Here is a 19,428-nt window from a genome sequence, read left to right on the forward strand (position 1 = left end):
GAGGTGATGCTGGTGATGTCGATTGTGTGCTTGTAGGTCACTGTGGAAGAGATGGTCCTGATTGTTGTTGTTGTCTGGTGATGTCTGTTGTGCAGGTTTGGGTGTAGGTGATGGAGTACTGTGGGTGTAAGTGACTGTGGAGGTGTAGATAATGGTGTGGGTGTAGCTAAGCGTGGGGGTGATGCCGGTGATTTTGACTGTGCGGGTGATGGCGTGAGTGCAGGTGTAGGTTATTGTGTGGGTGTAGAAGGGGTGGTGCTGGTGACGTTGGGCATATTTATCTGTAAGAGCTTACTTCCAGACGAACCTCCTCCTGTTCGGCACGCAAAGGCCTTTGGCCGCTTGGCCCCTCAGCCCCGCTTTCACACAGATCCAATCATTTGCCAAAAAGCAGCAGGCAAATTCAGTTAACAAAAGACTCTTTTGAAATGCTGCAGTAAGGTCTCCCTGTCCTTGGCCTACAGCTTTCTCTACCGCGCCCCTTACAAAAAAAGCAGTGCCCCCTGTGCTACTCTGGGACAGCACTGGCATTGCCTCTTCTCATCAGAGAAGCTTCCGGAGTGTCCGCCCCTCGTTAGCGTTGCCTGTAGCATTGGCGTCACCGATCACGTCTGGACCGCCCCCCCTGCTTCACACCAGCGCCTCCAGTGACCGCTAGGCTTGGCAACGAACGGCTGGTCGTGCTAACGTGCTAAATTCCGAAACCTGTGGGCTAGTATTCAAACCTGAGACCAAGTATTCAAACCCGAGACCACCAGACCACCAAGAGCTCTCGGTTTTGTGTCGCGTTCACCACTTTGGGCACGTGCTGATGTTATCCTTTGGTCAGTGGATCCTTACTGCCCCCCCCCCCCCAAACCCCCCAGCCCCTGTGCTTTGGGTCTCCATCAAATGGCAGGGTCTCTGTCAGGCAGCAGGCTTCTGTGATTACAGTTTAATATGGTAAAATACTTGCAAAAGCCTGTAAGTAGCTAACACTTAAATGCCACAGAGGAGTGTGTTCTTTTTAAGCTAATGATGGCAAGGGTGGCTCCTTCACACCTGACTCAGCAAAGTCTGTTCCAGAGTAATCTCCCTTTAGCGAACACACACAGATTTAAACGATAAAACTACATTTAGTGCAAATGACTGATCTCAGCTGCTCCAGGAAAAGGGGAAACAAACTAATGGTGCCCTGATAATATCCATGTGTTAATAATAGCCTCGTCATTTCCCTTTTCCGTACTGCCCCCCCCCCCCCCCCCCCCACACCCACACCGCCACGATCCCCAGGATAATGCCGCTACCCGTTAAATCCATTATCTGACTGGAAGGTCTGGGCTGTCAAATTCCATTAGCCTCGCTGTCAAAAGTAAGGGAATCTAACTCTGCCACCTTCCCTGGCTTGAATCAGAACCTGATCCCTGTAAAAGCCTGCACTACATTGGCTCAGGACCCCATCTCTGTAAAAGCCTGCACTACATTGGCTCAGAACCCCATCTCTGTAAAAGCCTGCACTACATTGGCTCAGAACCCGATCTCTGTAAAAGCCTGCGCTAATGCTCAGAACCCGACTCGTAGCCTGCTAACTTTGCCAGAACCCCATCTCTGTAAAAGCCTGCGCTTCATTGTGCGTCAGGACCATCTCTTAAAAGCCTGCGCACATTGGCTCAGAACCCGATCTCTGTACAGCCTGCGCTACATTTGGCTCAAACCCCGTCTCTGTAAAGCCTGGCTCACATTGGCTCAGAACCGTCTCTGTAAAGCTTGCGCACATGCTCAGACCTCTCTGTGAAAGCTGTCTACATTGGTAAACCCATCTCTGTAAAACCTGTACATGCTCAACCGATCCCGTAAACCTGCCTACATGCTCAGAACGATTCTTTAAAGCCTGCGCACATTGGCTTCAGACCCGATCTCTGCAAAGCCTGCCTGCATTGGTAGAACCCATCTCTGTAACAGCCTGCTTACATTGGCTCAAACCGATCTCTGTGAAACCTGACTGATTGGCTCAGCCCGATCTCTGTAAAAGCTGCGCTAAACATTGCTCGAACCATCTCTGTAAAAGCCTGCCTATTTGGCTCAGACCCCTTCTCTGTAAAAGCCTCCACATGGCTCAGGACCTGATCTCTGAAAAGCCTGCGCTACCATTGGCTCAGAACCCGATCTCTGTAAAAGCCTGGCTCACATGTGGCTCAGAACCCCGTCTCTGTAAAAGCCTGCGCTACATTGGCTCAGAACCCATCTCTGTAAAAGCCTGCGCTACATTGGCTCAGAACCCCGTCTCTGTAAAAGCCTGGCTACATTGGCTCAGGACCCATCTCTGTAAAAGCCTGCGCTACATTGGCTCAGAACCCGATCTCTGTAAAAGCCTGCGCTACATTGGCTCAGAACCCGATCTCTGTAAAAGCCTGCGCTACATTGGCTCAGAACCCGATCTCTGTAAAAGCCTGCGCTACATTGGCTCAGAACCCGATCTCTGTAAAAGCCTGCGCTACATTGGCTCAGAACCCCGTCTCTGTAAAAGCCTGCGCTACATTGGCTCAGAACCCCGTCTCTGTAAAAGCCTGCGCTACATTGGCTCAGAACCCGATCTCTGTAAAAGCCTGCGCTACATTGGCTCAGATTGATGATGCTAGTCGTGCCTCTGCTGGTAGCGGGTTGTTAGTGCCGGCGTGGCAGTGTGGAGCCGCTCCCCCTGTCTGTGAGGTGTGGGGCGAGGCTGGGACGCCGCCTCTACCCTGACGGTGCTGCTCCGTGCCGAGCCGTGTGCTCTGGGCCGGAGCGTGGAGCCTCATTAGAGTACATAAAGGCCACCGGGGGAGTAAGGATAAATTACCCCTCCTTCCCCTCCCCTACTCTCACGTTCCCTCTCCTTCCCTCTGCTTTAAAGGAACAGGGGGCCACAGCCCAGCTCAGAGCGTGTGACCAGTGCGGGTGTGATATACCAGTTATACCAGAGTGCGTTTACCAGTGTGTGTGTGCTTCAACTGCGTATGTGTGTATGAGTGTGTGTGCTATACCTGCGTATGTGTGTATGAGTGTGTGTGCTATACCTGGGGGTGTGTATATGAGTGTGTGTTATACCTGGGTATGTGTATATGAGTGTGTGTGCTATACCTGCGTATGTGTACGTGACTGTGTGTGTGTGTTACATCTGGGAGTGTGTACATCAGCGTGTGTGTTTCTGTTTTTCAGAACAATCATGAACTCCAACCTGCGGGTGATCCAGGCGAGAGCTTTCTCCCAGAACCCACACCTGCGCTACATGTGAGTCTCTGCACACGCCCGCCCTCCCTCCTGCACACTGCGAGAGACACAGGACAGCTCTTTCTGATTGGCTGTTAGGCGAACATGTGGTCTCCCTACATTTTTCTGTCACAGTTTGAATGCTGGGTAGAGGGCTCAAGTGTTTGAACCCCCCCCACAGCTTTCCTCCAGCCTAGAAACTGTGCGCTGCCGCACGGCATGGTGGGTAATAGCGACCTGCTACTGGGGTGTCTTATCTGAACCAAGCTCCTGCTGTTTCGTGTGGGAGTAATCTGCATGTTGAAAATACGGTAATCTCTGCCCTGACCGTGAAAACTTTATTTGAGGAGAGAGAGAGGAGAGGGAGGGAGGAAGGGAGGGAGGGGGGAGAGAGAGAGAAAGAGAGAGAGAGGGAGAGAGAAAGAGAGAGTGCAATTGCACTGAATGAAAATCCTTTGTAGGCTGGTACCTGAGAGCACGTAACCTCAGCCGCAGTCTCACCTGTGCGGCCCCCCACTTCACCGGCTGTCTGCCGTAAACGCTGCCCGTGCGCCTGCATTGCTCTCCCAGGCCCGGGTAATGGCACTGCTATTTGTGGCGAGCGGGGAAAAGCTGAAGTGGGATGGGTGTCGTTATTATTGGGCTCATTACAGGACCCGTCCCTCGCATGAGGCTCAGAGAGAACAGCTGGACATGCACAATGTGGAGTCATTAAAAACACTAAGTGGACTGGCTGTCAAATTGGGTCTTAATGGTGTTGAATGTGTGTGTGTGTGTGTGTGTGTGTGTGTGTGTGCGTGTGCGTGTGTGCGCATGTAAATGCAGGATAAAGAGGTTACCATAAACAACAAACATTCAAATTAATATTCTGAAGAGCCTCTTAATGTCGGAGCGTGTGAGCTTCTCAGGTAAGAGAAAGGTCATGCAGTACTTAATTATTTCAGTTCTCACTGAAAATTTCCTCTTCCTCTTCACATCCCGGATCGTCCAAACCACAAAGCGGCCAAACAAGTCAGGCTGCCGACGCCGCGGTTGTTGCCCAACAACGCGTTCACGGTCGGAGGAGGAGAGGCTTCGATATCGCTGCGCATTAGCAGTCCGCGTCCCTCCTGACTCCCGCCGCTAAGCCTAATTGGGTTCCTTTTAATTAATTTAGAGCGGAATCGCATTAGCGGCGGCCCTCTTTGTTTGTCTCTGATCCTGCGTGTCCCCCCCCCCGCAATCTTCAGCGCGTCGCCGGGACGGCGGCTCTCCCCCCTCGTTTACCCGCCCCGCCGCTCTCCGCGCGCCTGCGGGAACGCGCCCCGAGCCGTTTCGGATGAAAGGGAGGGAGATCGATACCCGGCCCTTTTGCTCTGAGCCGCCGCTCCGCGCCCTGCTTTTGATGTTTGCGAGCGGGGGCCGGGTTCGGCGCGTGAGGTCACAATATGGCTGGTGTTTGGGATCGGTGGGGGGTGGGGGGCAGGGCCGTCTCGAGAAGATGCTGGATGGGTCCGGCGGGACGGCCGCCACATGGGGGGGGGGGAGGTCACTCACGCGACGGGGACGGCTGAAAGCCGCTCTCTTTAAAGCTCTGAGCCGTCGCGACGTCGCTGTGTAGCGAAAGGTCGCTTTCGCTGTGACCCCGGCGAGGGGGGGGGCCCTCCTTCGGACTTCGGCCAGATTCTCTCAAGCGCCGATGCCGTTTAGGCTGTCCTGCCAGGGCGACTGCTCCCACCCCCTGTGGAACAGCGGCTTTTTACGTATTCATTAACACCTGCCAGAAATCACGTCCTGTCTGTACACTGCGTTTTTGAGCTTTCATTAACTTCAGGCTTCAGTTTCCAACCCAGTGATGTCCACAAAAATACATTTATACACCAACCCCCTGCACACATACTGCATACATGCAGGCTCTCACACACAAACTGCGTACACACACCCACACACACTCCCACGCGTGCACACACATGCAAACACACACGCCCACACACACTCCCACACACGCGCGCACACACACGCACACACACACACACACACACACACACGCCCACAGACACATGCGCGCGCACACTCACACACACACACACACTCCCACACACACACACGCACACACACACTCCCGCACACACACGCCCACAGCGGTTCGCAGGAAATTGTTCCCCGTAGTGGTTTCTTATTGGCACTTCTCCGAGCGATTTGCCTGGAATATTGTTTCGAGGGGACTTATTACTTAATAATCACCTTGCAATTCAGCAAAGATTGCTTTTCACCATCACTGTCTACATGAGGCGCATCTAAGACAGATAGGCCTACTTTAAAATGCATTGCTGTGGGAATCCAAATGGTGAAACGGAGACCATTCGGCCGCAGTTCTCCGGGTCCATTTTCTAATTTTCCTGGATGGAAATTAATGTATCAACCAATTGTTTTGATGGGAGTTTAATAGGTGAGCAGAGGGCAAGTGTGTTGTGGTACGTAAAAACGCCACTCAAGTTCTTTGTTCTGATCGTGTGGTTTCCTGTGAGGCGCGCTGGCCTTAGCACTCCTACCTGCCCCTGGACCCGTGGGCTGAGTGGTTCCATACCAGACTGGGTCCCTGGGATTCTGGTTCCACCCTCAGAATCCCACAGCCTAGAAGAAGCCTAGGGCTGATGAGTTGCTATATTACTATCTTACCTCACATTACTCTTCACATGCTCATGTTAAATTTGAGACTGATTTTTGCTGGTTACCTGTAAAGCATATACACTTTAGGGTGTTCGAGGGTGCGGTCTGTGAGGACAACATGCATACATGTGCATCCATAGGTGTTGGCTGACGTGATTTATTAAGGCTGACGGCAGCTGTGGGAAAGAGTTGCTGCCGGTGCATTTTAAGACCTGGGGAGCCCAAGGAAAACGGATTTAGCTCAGGCACGAGAGCACCGCCCCGGCTGCTCCAAGGTCCCAGCGGCTGCGTTTGGTAACGCACTTCCCCATCGCTTTGGCTGGTGCTGCGACCCGGATTTTGTCCCGTCGAATTCCCGGACGAGCTCTGAGGTTAGCCGCACCCGCGTTCCGTAGATGATTGACAGGCATAGCGGTCCAGATCAGCCTCCTTGCTGAGGGCCGTCCTGGTTGGTTGTCAAGATTCAGGGATGGTGAAATTTAGAGTGGCTCATTTCGGAGCCTGGAGCAGTCAGACTGGATTTTTTCCCCTGACCTTATAATTTGATTTCAGGACGTGAAAGACTTCAAAAATAATAAAAAGAAAATGCACATCTTAATGAAAGACAAGCCATTTGCAGTTTGACCACCCAAAACTTGATAAGCTTTAGTATTTAATTAGGGGAAGGGTTTAACTGGCTTATGGCAAAGCCAGTGCCCTCACTGCAGTAAAACATGAGCACAGCTACCATTATATTAGAAACAGCAAGTAGCTCGTGACAAAGTAAATGTTACATACCAAATTGAATTACAGAACACCTAACTAGGTGTGATGTCAGCCTTCTAACCTCACAAGTTTGAATGGAGAAAGCCCAGCCCACCCCCTACGGTCAAGTAAAAGCTGAAACTCAGTCATAATTGAAGGCAAGCAAATTCAAATTGACAAGAGTCTTGCCGCAGTGTGCATGCACACGTTTTGAAAACAAAAATGGTATAAGGAATCAAGTAGCAAAGATTAAAGACTGCAGGTAAATGGACTGCATTTATATAGCGCTTTTATCCAAAGCGCTTTACAATTGATGCCTCATTCACCAGAGCAGTTCGAGGTTAGGTGTCTTGCTCAGGGACACTTCGACACGCCCAGGGCGGGGATCGAACCAGCAACCCTCCAACTGCTCTTACCTCCTGAGCTATGTTGCCCCCCCCCCGCCATGCAGGTAGTGCAGAACCACAAAATTTCCCATTTCTCAGGCAACCATGGTTTTGGACCAGCAAAACACAAAAACTAAACCAAACAATTAAACAGGCAGAGTCAGAAAGCACTTTCACATTTTTTTAATGATTAACCAGACTCCTCATACAAGAGAGACTTGCGCCGTCTCCAACGCAGTACAGTTGCCAGCACGATCATACAGAGGATTCCCACTGTAACAGTCACTCCAGCCACGACTATAGCCACAGGTGACGCACCTAGGAGGAACAGTTCAAATCACATTACAGGCATTTAGCAGACGCTCTTATCCAGAGCGACGTACAACAAGTGCATCAGTTCAAGGTGCAGAAAAACACACTAGAGTGAAGTAAAGATCGTAGTGCCAGAAGTGACCACATAGATCAGGACTCCAACCCTGTAGGGTAACCTGTTCACAAGTTTCACAAGGCTGAAAGTCTGAAACAGACTAATCATTGTTGGTGTAACAATACAGGACCGCTTACCTGTAGCTTTGTGATCCTCTGCCTTCAAGAGACTGCTCCTAGACTCTGACACCAGGTCAGTGGCAGCAGCCTGCTGGATAGTAACAGGACCAAGGAGGGCGTCACCTTCCCACTGGGCAGCTGCAGACGAGAAGCACAAGTCACACCGTGCCACCAGCTGGCAGAACTGATATTCTACCAAAGATAAACCTGCAATGAGGTCCAACCTGACTCGTCCAGACTTCTCCCCTTCCTAGCCACACAAGAGCTAGCTTCACAGCAACTACACACATCCATTCCAGAGAGGCTGAGCCACCTGGGGAAATAAATAAATGAAAAGGGGACGGTTATTTCGTGATGGACCGTAGATACTTCAAAATATCCAATTTACTAACCGGCCAGCTTCTGGAGAGAATGAGCAAGCCTTGCCCCCATAAGGATCTGAAGCTGCAGTGGCTTTCAGGTGACAATAAAAGTAAATCTGTAGGGTGCAAAGTTTTAGTACCAGCAAATCGTGAAATGAGCAAGTCTGAAACCATGAATGGCGTTGTACTCACGGAGCTTCGGTCCTCCTGGGCAAATCTGAAAGCATCCACTTCCATGCGGAGCTTGTCATCCTGTAGCCTGGGCAGGAACATCGAGTGGGAGCCTGGTAGCTGGGAATCCATTAGGCACCTAGAGAGATGCCATATCAAGACAAGTATGCTCATCACAGGAAACATTTCAGTCTGACTATTGCACGGACTACTCACCCATCTTCTTTAACGAAAGCATAGCTGGGAGCCAAGCTGGGATCCAAGTAAGCGACACACCTCTCAATGAAGACACGGAGGGGCACATGGTTGGCCTGGACTACAGAGGCCTCAATTTTCAGTGTATCTCCCAAGAAAAATGTGCGAGAGGCCCTCTCCTGTTGCCAGTCATCTGTTGATGGGTAGAGCGTCGTCAATACACGACTATCGAAAGAAACTTACGTAAAGACTGCAACGTACCTTCCATGAGCCTCAGGGTAAAGACAAGGAGTTCTTCAGCAGACATGGTCGATTGGTAGGGGATCCAGGTTGGGTGCAGGGCATTGCTGCTCACGTTGTGCAGTCTGTGGGTGGTGGGGAGAGAAATTTGAAGTATATCGATTTAATGTGCAATGTTTAGGGTCAAAGCAAGGCACAAATGCACACGAGAAATCAAAATGTACGTTCGAAGCCTCTAGTAGGACGTAGGACACAAACCTTGGGTAATGGCACTGGATGAGAACTACTGCTTCACTGGACCTTACGATAGGAGTGCCAACAAGTGCTTTGGGTTGGTAATTCAAGGAAAAGGTGTAGATTAGAGAGTCTTCAGTCATCTGAAAGAGGTCGATGTCAGATTAAAGGTTAGTTGTACATCCACTGTCCAATTACATTATGCCAAATCAGACATACCATCTGTGTGCTGCCACAACCATGCAGCTCAGTCACAAAGTGCAGCTTCCAGTCAGACCTGTCCTGCTCAACAGGTCCACAGCCTCCCAGGGTGATCTCAGATGGATGGACTAGCTGGCCAATACCAAGCAGAATAGCATTCACTTCCACTTGTAGCAAGCTCTCCCCACAGATGGCCCTCACAATATCTGGCACAGGCAGGACTGGAAGCACTGGATCCAAGGAAGGCTTGCCCACAGGAGCCAAGGTAGCCACCGGCCTCTGATAGGATGGCTGACCCACTGGTGCCAGAGTAGCCGCCGGCCTCTGGTAGGGAGGCTGGCCCGCAGGAACAGGAGGTACTGGCCTCTCAATGGAAGGGCGGCCCACAGGTGTGAAAGCTGGCAGTACTGGTCTCTCAAATGCTGGCTGACCCACTGGTGCTAGAGTAGCCGCCGGCCTCTGGTAGGGAGGCTGACCCACTGGTGGCAGAGTAGCCGCCGGCCTCTGGTAGGGAGGCTGACCCACTGGTGGCAGAGTAGCCGCCGGCCTCTGGTAGGGAGGCTGACCCACTGGTGGCAGAGTAGCCGCCGGCCTCTGGTAGGGAGGCTGACCCACTGGTGGCAGAGTAGCCGCCGGCCTCTGGTAGGGAGGCTGACCCACTGGTGGCAGAGTAGCCGCCGGCCTCTGGTAGGGAGGCTGACCCACTGGTGGCAGAGTAGCCGCCGGCCTCTGGTAGGGAGGCTGACCCACTGGTGCTAGAGTAGCCGCCGGCCTCTGGTAGGGAGGCTGACCCACTGGTGGCAGAGTAGCCGCCGGCCTCTGGTAGGGAGGCTGGCCCACTGGTGGCAGAGTAGCCGCCGGCCTCTGGTAGGGAGGCTGGCCCACTGGTGGCAGAGTAGCCGCCGGCCTCTGGTAGGGAGGCTGGCCCACAGGTAACATAGTGGCTGCTGGCCTCTGGTAGGGAGGCTGACCCACAGGAATACGAGGTGGCACTAGGGTCTCAAAGGATGGCTGCCCCACTGGAACCATAGTAGCTGCTGGCCTCTGGTAGAATGGCTGGCCCACAGGTAACATAGTGGCTGCTGGCCTCTGGTAGGGAGGCTGACCCACTGGTGGCAGAGTAGCCGCCGGCCTCTGGTAGGGAGGCTGACCCACTGGTGGCAGAGTAGCCGCCGGCCTCTGGTAGGGAGGCTGACCCACTGGTGGCAGAGTAGCCGCCGGCCTCTGGTAGGGAGGCTGACCCACTGGTGCTAGAGTAGCCGCCGGCCTCTGGTAGGGAGGCTGACCCACTGGTGCTAGAGTAGCCGCCGGCCTCTGGTAGGGAGGCTGACCCACTGGTGGCAGAGTAGCCGCCGGCCTCTGGTAGGGAGGCTGACCCACAGGAATACGAGGTGGCACTAGGGTCTCAAAGGATGGCTGCCCCACTGGAACCATAGTAGCTGCTGGCCTCTGGTAGAATGGCTGGCCCACAGGTAACATAGTGGCTGCTGGCCTCTGGTAGGGAGGCCGACCCACAGGAATACGAGGTGGCACTAGGGTCTCAAAGGATGGCTGCCCCACTGGAACCATAGTAGCTGCTGGCCTCTGGTAGAATGGCTGGCCCACAGGTAACATAGTGGCTGCTGGCCTCTGGTAGAATGGCTGGCCCACAGGTAACATAGTGGCTGCTGGCCTCTGGTAGGGAGGCCGACCCACAGGAATACGAGGTGGCACTAGGGTCTCAAAGGATGGCTGCCCCACTGGAACCATAGTAGCTGCTGGCCTCTGGTAGAATGGCTGGCCCACAGGTAACATAGTGGCTGCTGGCCTCTGGTAGGGAGGCTGACCCACAGGAATACGAGGTGGCACTAGGGTCTCAAAGGATGGCTGCCCCACTGGAACCATAGTAGCTGCTGGCCTCTGGTAGGGAGGCTGACCCACAGGTACCATGGTAGCTGCTGGCCTCTGGTAGGAAGGCTGGCCCACAGGAGCCAGAGTTGTTGGAGGCCTCTCAATGAAAAAATCACCTTGAGCAGGAGGGAATGCAGGATTAAAATAGGGTGGCGGACCCGTAACAATGGCAGGTATTACTGGGCTGTCAGACTGTAGCCCCATAGCGGTGTCATTAATCACTGGAATCTCAACAGATGGACGATCCACTGAAGTGGGGGTAGCTGCATCTTCCACAGCGTCACAAAAATAGCCAAACCAGACAAACATCGCAAACCCAACAAATGACCATCTTTTTGCCATCTTGAATCGGATTCTGTTGTTAGCAAACCCAACAATAGCCAGCCTGCACTGCACTGCTCATTTTGTACTCAGCTGAACGTATTGATTGCTATTAACCCCTCCTCTTTCCTCGTTTCTCTGATCCATCTCTAGCCCGGAAACATTACTCAAGCACTCCTGATTTATGCAGCTCTGTGAATGTGTTGTCTCTGTGAATGAAAATGTTTTTTTTCTACCACTGAGTCACAATTATTTTTTTCAGTTTCTGATTAAGCAGTTGGACAGCCTCTCATAGTTTAGGACAAGGATCTTAAATTTAATTCATATGGAGCACTGTTTTCAGCTGGTTTTTTGTGTGCTTCGTGCTTGTGAGCTTAATTAAAGTGATTGGGTGGCTAATTAGTCCACATACATTCATTCCAAGGTTTAAATTGGCTACTGATTTAAAGGATATTGCAAAAACCTGCAGACACTGCAGCCCTCCAGGACCAGAGTATAAGATCCTTGGCTTAGGTTTTATATTAATTCAGGGGGTTCTTAAAATCCAGGGATGCACCTTGAACCCGTGTTTTTGTTACAGCCAATCACATGATCAATTAAGTTTGTTGAAAGTGTTTTTTTATTTTTTATTTTATTTCTTCCTTAAATTTATTTGAACAAAATGGAGGTTTAGTTTATTGCTGTTTGGTTTGTCTTTGCAGTCTTCATTTTATGAAAATGGTTCAGTGTCATGACCATGTGTCCACATTTTCAGCCATTAGCACCCTACTGATTTAATTTGCCAGGATTTGGTTGACTCAATTTAAAAATTGGAGCTTGAAGTGTTTAAAATACTGGCATAGGTCTGATTGTTGCAAATTATGGATCGCTTGCATTCAGTTGATGGTAACTGTTTAATTTATACTTGCCAGGGTTATACAAAGTTTAAAACAGGGCTGCCCAACACTTTACCTGGAGATCTACCATCCTGTAGATTTTCACATCAACCCTAATTTGGCACACCTGATTCTACTAATTAGCAGCTCAACGATCTCTAGCTGTTGAGTGAGATGTGCTTTGCTGAAAACCTACAGGACTGGGCAGCCCTGGTTTAGTAGTTTATGTGATAATTTTCACTTTCAGACTGAAGATTTTCAAAATCCATTTCAGGAAATTCTGAATGCAATTGGTAAATGCATTTGATACTATTTTGGGGTTACTGCAAACCCCCTTCCTCTTGCTTTTGTTCCTGTTGCTTGAAGAAAGGAGCCATTTAATTGATTGTAGCTTAATTGTTCACCTTTAACAAACTATTTTCTTAGTTTGGCCCTGTGTCATTTTTTAGAAACTGCATGTACTGTTCAGCATATTATGGAATGATAACAGAAGTCTAAAGTTTATCCTTAAGCAAGTGCTGTTCATGCTTTTCTTCAGTGTTACAGATGTATGTGCATGTGTGGTCTTGGGGTCATTCCTGTATTCCCCATGTTCCCCAGCTCTACCTATGTGCTCTCCCAGGGTCCTATGTTCCTAAGGTCTTATGTACCTGGGAACATAGGTACGCTCCCGTGATTCTTAGTGTGTGCCTTTCTGTGCTGTACTAAGTGTATGTACTGTATATTATATACTGCGTGTGTGTGTGCTGTAAAGAACAAGTGTGTGAGGCTTGCTGATTGTGTGTCTGTGTGCTGTTCTGAGTGCGGGTGTGTGTGTGGTGCAGTGTGTGCCTGTGTACTGTTCTGAGTGTGGGTGTTGGGACAGTGCTGGTGGTAGTGGTGTGGCTGTGTACTGTTCTGAGTGTGGGTGTGTGTGTGTGGTGCAGTGTGTGCCTGTGTACTGAGTGTGGGTGTGTGTGTGGTGCAGTGTGTGCCTGTGTACTGTTCTGAGTGTGGGTGTGTGTGTGGTGCAGTGTGTGCCTGTGTACTGTTCTGAGTGTGGGTGTGTGTGTGGTGCAGTGTGTGCCTGTGTACTGTTCTGAGTGTGGGTGTTGGGACAGTGCTGGTGGTAGTGGTGTGCCTGTGTACTGTTCTGAGTGTGGGTGTGTGTGTGTGGTGCAGTGTGTGCCTGTGTACTGAGTGTGGGTGTGTGTGTGTCGTGTGTCCTGTGTATGTTCTGATTTTTGTGTGTGTGTGTGCTGTGAGTCAGTGTGTGGGCATTGCTGTTGTGTGTCTGTGTGCTGTTCTGAGTGCGGGTGTGTGTGTGGTGCAGTGTGTGCCTGTGTACTGTTCTGAGTGGGTGTTGGGACAGTGCTGGTGGTAGTGGTGTGGCTGTGTGGGAGAAGCCTGTTAGGTTACAGTGGTTTGGTGGTTCTGTGGCTTGAGCCGCTGCAACATTGTCCTCCTGCCGAGCTCTTCTCGGAAAGGATTGTGGGATTGATAGAAGATTCGCTTCCATCTCTCCCTGCAGGTGTGTGATGCTCTCCTCCCACATATCACCTCGTGTAACAGGAGATGAGGTGTGTGTGTGTGTGCACACTGACATGCATGCTCACATACGCACATGCCCACACATACGTGCGCACACACACCCAATACACACATCCACATACTTACATACACACACACACACACACACTGATGGGGTCACTCTGCTGGGGAAGGTTCCGTCCTTCAGACGAGAGGAGATGACCCAGTTATAGGCCCAAAAACATTTTTGAAAAGAGCAGGGTTGTTAACCCCAGTGTCCCGGTCAAATTCTTATCAACCTGCCTCTATATCTGGCCACCTAATCATCCTCGCCCCTGATTGGCTAAATGATCCCTTGCGTTCCCTACCTACTTTAGAGTCCCGCGGTCAGCACTGCAAAAGTTAATTGAGTTCTCAGTCCACCTACCTGATGAAATAAAGGTGAAATAAGTAAATGAGTGAAACGGTTTCCTCTCCTGAGTGGTGTTTGTACACGGAACAGGGTACTCCTGCGCCTCCCGTCACACCGAGCGCGTAGTTCTCAGTGCAGAACACCCTCCCCTGGGCAGCGATGGGTTAAACGGATCTCAGCGACGCTCTGCGATTTGCGTGCGGCGCGCGTGCGGACGAATCCGAGGTGTTTCCCGAGAGACAGGTTAGACGCGCGATCGGAGCCCCCCCCCCCCCCCCCTTTACCCGACTGTGCATCGATCACGGTTTGCAAGGTGGCGTTTAAGAAAGAAGGGAATATATATTCAGTGCGACTGCACTGTGGGCTTGCTCTCCTCTCTTCCGTTCCCACTCTTTTGCACGCTTTCTCTTGAATCCTTTTTCCTCGCACCAGGAAATTGTATTCATCGCCCGTTGGCGCAGGTTTTGGGTTCGTGTTCGTCTGATGCAACGGTGCACGTCTGCTTCCACATAATTGTTTCAGATACTGTCTTCACAATAAAGAAAGAAAAAAAACAGATTTTTGACCCGATTTCATACACTATCATGCGTGCGTGTGTCTGTCAAAGTGGGAATTGTAACCAGGATCTTATAGATTTACAAATCCACCCCCGTTGCCCCCAAGTACAATTTGCATAAACCGAAATGCAGTTTGGTTTTGGTAGCTAGTCAAAACAAGAATAAACTATAGTGATAATGGTAGGTAGAATGAGCTGGAATAACTTGAGCCCTTTTTGCTGAGGGAATTGGGCTGTTTTTTTGGTAGGAGCAGTCGGCAGCTGTGGCTTTTGCCTTGTTTCCATGGTGCTGATTAGAACGAGAGCGGGGGGCGAGGTAGAGCTGTCATGTTCCTTATGGTAACCAGCGCGCACTCTTTCTCTCTCTCTGATTTAAATTCAAATTCAAATTGCTTTATTGGCATGAAACACAAATGTAATTATTGCCGAAGCATTCATATAAATAATATGTAAAATAATATTTAGATAATAATGATGATAAATGTAATATCTAGCAATAACAGCAACAGCATTATAATTGCACGTTTTACTTCTTTTGATAGGCAAATTAAATTATTTATAATTAGGGATCATTTCTGGAAATATACATCGCTCATTTGTAAATATTTAGTGCAAGGAAGGAGGAAGTGCATCTCTCTCTCTCTCTCTCTCTCTCTCTCTCTCTCTCTCTTTCTCTCCCTCCCTCCCTCTGTCGCTTGTATACACACAGCTCCAGGGTGCACGTGTGCGCCAGTCAGATCCTGGTCTTATTAGTCTGGTCTGATCTCAGTCTGATCCGTAGCCGCTGTCACGCCTGCGCTGGTAAACTGCGCTCCGCAGCGAGCGGATAGGCCGGGATGCCTCAGAGCCTGGAGTCAGCCGTCCAATCGGCTTAAACCGCGTAGGACCCCGTTCACCGCTGGGCTCTGATAGGCCGGCCAGCGCGTCATAGCCTTTCCGGGACAGGGGGTTGCGGGTTTGATTCCATGATACGGCACAGCCTCAGTGGAGGTAGCGCTTGTTGCGGAGAGGGGTAATTCCTCTTTAAGAGTGAGTCGTCACGTGTGCAGGGCAGACGCAGGGGAGGGGCCGGGGGCGGGGACGGGCTAGGAGTGGGTTGGCAGTCCTGGCAAAAACGTCCAGCGTTGAAGCCGGCCCAAGTTTTCCAGGTGCGGGTTTAATGCAAGAGGCATCACATGTGCTTTCATTAAATATGTTCCCTTAATGATCTAATTAAAGTTATAGAGAGGCCCCACACTATATTATTGTCCTCGTATTGTTTCATGTCGATATGGTGCTTCAGTATCCATTTTAATTGCCCATTTTATATGGTAAATATTATTTGTGCTGTGCATTATAAATGAGTACAAAAAATTATAATTAAAGAATAATAATTTAGACAGGGAAGCCCTAAAATCACATGCCAGGAAATTGTGAATTGGCCCCAGAGAGCTGTGCTGGCACTGTGGCTAGATTGAAGCTCTGACCGGCTCTCCTTCAGACTCACGAGTGCCCGTCAAGTGCAGCGAAAGGCGCTCTCTGTGAAAATAGAAAGCGTGACCTTTATTCTTATGTGCCTCAATTTGTCTTCTGCGCCTCTGTAATTGACCTCCAAATGGGGGTTAACAGCCTCATCCGGAGCCCCCCCCCCCCCCGTCCCGTCCCGCCCCGTCCCGTCTGGGGACTCCTGGCCCCAAAGATAAAACGCTTCCAATGTGCGAACGCAATTTATGGCGAAACCTCTTCCGAGCGCGCGTCCGCCGTACGGAAATGCGTTCCGCTGAATCGCTCGCGTTTTGTGGCGACAGACAGCGGCGCTCCCCGGCACGTGGCGCCCCCTGCTGGGTCTCTACGCTCTGCGGTCCCGGCGGCTGTGGCCAGCGGGCCGGGGTTGGGGGCGGGACGAAGGGCGCGGTCTGTGGCGGTGCTTCGATAAGGGACCCCACGGCCTCCGGCTGTAACAGGGGTACAGCCAGAAACTGCTCCCTGGATATTCACAGTCGGGTTCCTCGTGCTGCGTAGTATTTTGTGCAACGTTAATTTGACGTACCTGAACGCTTTTCAGATGTCAATTTCCTATAGTATATGGCTTAAAAAAACAACTAAACAACAGCAACAACAAAAAAAAATTATTGTATTGTATATTGTATGTATTGAGTGAACAATTATATTTAATCCGAAAAAAGGACATGGCTGTACCTGAGGACCCTTGAGGGAAGAGCGTGTGATGGTTAACAGAGCCAGAATGGCCGCCCTGTTGTCAAAAATCTGTTCACCTGTAAACGGCGCCTGGCTTTCTCGCCTGCTGTCCTGCGGTCGCCATGGCGGGAGGGGGGTTGTCTAGACAGCGCTTTCTTTATTCTCCGTCTGCTCCGGCTCGGAGGCGCCCGAGCGGCCCCGGTGGTGAGGTCATCGCTCCTCGGCCCGCGTGGGAGGGGCTTCAGAGCGCCCGGAGGGTTGTCGCTCTAATGGCACGCTGACTTAAATGCTTTTTATTTATTTATTTTTTTTACGAACCCCAGTTTGATTATTAATTCCGCTCAGGCAGAGCTGTCTGTTTGCTCGGTGGCGGTTGGATCCGCGAGCTGTTGAATGCAGCTGCCCCGTGGGTGTTTTTAATGAATGGCGGAGGAAGAAGAAGAAGAAGAAGAAGAAGGCCAGGCTTTCAGGGCGAAGCAGGGATTCAGCTCCATCTCATGTCCCCCTGAGGTCTGGCCATTCAGGTCCGCCCTCTCACTGGAGCGTATCTCTCAGGCCATACGTGCTGCTATGTTTACTCCCGCTGAGCCTTAAAGAAGAAAAGTAAAAATATACCTTGACAATTTTTTTTTATTGTAACATGTTTTTTTTCTTCCTCCACACCAAACACTTAGATCATGTAAAAGAAGGGGGGGAAAAAACTCATCCAAATTCAGGAGCCCTTTTTTTTTTTCTTGGTCTCTGGAGGATATAGTTCTCTCTCAATGGCGGTACACTAAACCTGGCAGAGCTCCGTGCTTTCAAACGGGGCCCATATTCATAGAGTGTCTCTGAGCAGCGGCGCTGATTTGAGATACCGTATCGCGATCCTATCCGTTTGCGAGTCGAAATTCGAAGCTAGATTCTGCACCGGCGCTCTGGGGCGGCGTTTTTGAACGTGGGCCGAGATCGCGGTACCGCACTTTAACCGCGTGGAGCCGCGCCGCGTCTGATTGGCTGCAGAGCCGCGAGGGCCCGCGGGCGCGTGGAGATGAGCGAAGGCGCTGCGGATTCCGCTCGAAATGAAACGGGAGCCGTAATGGAGGGCTTTGGGGGCGGGATTGCTGGGCTCGAAGGGATCGGCCTCATCGCAGCTTTAAGGAATCGGAGCGCCGAAGCTGTCCCTCGGAACTCTCAGCGGCTCCTGTCGGTGGGAAGCGATTGCGTGCCCGAGGCCCTGTTATTAAAACCCATTTCCTGGGTATTTTAGTCCGCAGACTGTTAGCTCAGGTCTCCACCGTTATTTAATTTGCTATTTTAAAAGACCGCCTTAAGACGTGTGGCCTGCCTGTCGCTTAAAAAAGTGCCCTCCCTTCTCACACATTAGGCCCTCCGTGGGCGGGTGGTGGGTGGTGGTTGTCTCTTGTGGGGCAGAGGTTTCTGGAGTTGGTCAGGTGATGTGTGGATGGCAAGGTGCTGTTGTAGTTTGTAGACAGGATGGCAGTTCCTATTGGTCACTCTCCCTGAATCTGTTTTATATACTCAGCGCAAACTAACTGCTGACCCATTATATGAGGAGCACAGTCAAGGGCACCAGAACATTACAGCATGTTTTCAAACGGGACTGGACCGAACTTCTGGGTGGTGAAGGTCGAAATGCTGATTACGTGCCGTCTTTACGCTGTTGCCAATTACACACGTTAACTGCCTTACCCCACCACCGCCAACTTGGTGGAGCCAGTGTTCCCACCCCAGGCACACCCCAAAAAAAACCCTTCCCAAGATGTGTTGCGAGTCACAGCCAACCGTTCTGAGCTAACCCCCTGTCGAACGAACCGAGCGTTTCACGCCCAGCAGAACGTCCCGCCTATCGACAGGGCCCCCGAGCAGCCTGATTGGAGGCAGTGGTTTCGGGCTGCTCCGTGGTGAAGGATTGTGGGTATTTTGCCTTTCAGAGTTGGGGGGGGGGGAAGGTTTTCTTAATATCCTGACGGGTGAAACGTTAGGCCCCATTAGTCACGCAGGCGCCCGGGTGGGGGCACGGCGTCGGGCCTGGAGAGACCGTAAGATGAACAGTCAGCCTTTTCAAACGCGATACTCCGGAGCATGTCGCCGAGCGAGGGGATTGTTTTCTCGGTAATTTAGATTTTGTCAGAAGGTGTAAACGAATACACTGCCAACAATAGCGCTGCACTTTGATGCTGAGATGTGAAAAGGTTAACAAGCCCGGATCAATCACCTTCAGGGCAGTTCAGCCCTTCGCGGTTCTGTTTCGGGGGTTGGGTTGTGACGGATCAGGCCGAATTAGACCTGAACCGAAATGGGCTTTGGGGGGGCGCATATTCCACGGAACACTCCGAGGCCTTCGCCGCGAGGTGTGACGTTGCTAGGAGCAATCTGGATAGATAAAAATGTGGGGTTTTTTATAAAATATAAAATGATTTAGTATGCTGATCATGTGACGGGCTGTGAGGGGGTCTCAGGCTGGCGGGGCTCTCGCGCCGAAGGGCGGGAACAGTACCCGGAACGCTCCGCACGCCGCGGGGCCGCGCCGTCTTCACCGGGCGCGGCTCGGGAGCGTGAACGCCGCGCGCGTTTACCGCGAAATATGCATCGCCCTCGGCTCGTCGGCCGCCGGTTCGCCTCGTACCCCGGGGTATTTCCCCCCGGCCTCAAACCCCTCTGGGTCTACGGGTGGGGGGGGGGGGTTGCTTGTCCTCACCTGAACCCTCCCAGTGAGGACAACCCGTTC

At 51.4% G+C, this 19,428-nt stretch overlaps 2 protein-coding genes across 9 annotated transcripts in view; one reads left to right on the forward strand and one right to left on the reverse strand.

Moving 5' to 3' along the window:
* Nucleotides 1-19,428, forward strand: part of LOC135241881 (NT-3 growth factor receptor-like) — a 362,434-nt gene that overhangs the window by 202,492 nt on the left and 140,514 nt on the right. For 3 of the 4 annotated variants that reach the window (XM_064312636.1, XM_064312637.1, XM_064312638.1), the window contains one exon: nucleotides 3,178-3,249. In XM_064312636.1, coding sequence (XP_064168706.1) covers nucleotides 3,178-3,249 — 72 coding nt within the window. Of the gene's footprint in view, nucleotides 1-3,177; nucleotides 3,250-12,159; nucleotides 12,336-19,428 lie in introns of those variants that run through there. The other variant, XM_064312639.1, reaches the window with a different exon arrangement.
* On the reverse strand, nucleotides 7,176-11,188 carry LOC135241879 (uncharacterized). Of its 5 annotated transcripts, none has more exons than XM_064312633.1 (10): nucleotides 10,429-11,188; nucleotides 8,975-10,068; nucleotides 8,780-8,898; nucleotides 8,543-8,646; nucleotides 8,303-8,474; nucleotides 8,108-8,225; nucleotides 7,946-8,031; nucleotides 7,778-7,866; nucleotides 7,572-7,691; nucleotides 7,176-7,325 (listed from the first exon to the last, which is right to left on the reverse strand). In XM_064312633.1, the coding sequence occupies exons 1-10, from the start codon at nucleotides 11,186-11,188 to the stop codon at nucleotides 7,198-7,200; spliced, it is 2,790 nt and encodes a 929-aa protein (XP_064168703.1). In that variant the 3' UTR covers nucleotides 7,176-7,197. The 5 variants fall into 5 exon arrangements, with proteins under 5 accessions (XP_064168703.1, XP_064168702.1, XP_064168704.1 ...); XM_064312632.1 differs by having other exon boundaries at nucleotides 10,339-11,188; XM_064312634.1 differs by having other exon boundaries at nucleotides 8,975-9,393; nucleotides 9,934-11,188.

This window comes from Anguilla rostrata, chromosome 16 (assembly GCF_018555375.3).
Source record: "Anguilla rostrata isolate EN2019 chromosome 16, ASM1855537v3, whole genome shotgun sequence".
In the NCBI taxonomy this organism is placed as follows: domain Eukaryota; kingdom Metazoa; phylum Chordata; class Actinopteri; order Anguilliformes; family Anguillidae; genus Anguilla; species Anguilla rostrata.

What these genes read in the sequence shown, in the direction of transcription:
- LOC135241879 (XM_064312630.1), bottom strand. Translation starts at nt 11,188, where the DNA reads ATGGCAAAAAGATGGTCATTTGTTGGGTTTGCGATGTTTGTCTGGTTT. An exon ending in CCCAGGAGGACCGAAGCTCC is followed by an intron (nt 8,032 to 8,107) that starts GTGAGTACAACG and finishes TGCACCCTACAG; the next exon opens with ATTTACTTTTATTGTCACCT. An exon ending in AGAGGATCACAAAGCTACAG is followed by an intron (nt 7,326 to 7,571) that starts GTAAGCGGTCCT and finishes TGTTCCTCCTAG; the next exon opens with GTGCGTCACCTGTGGCTATA.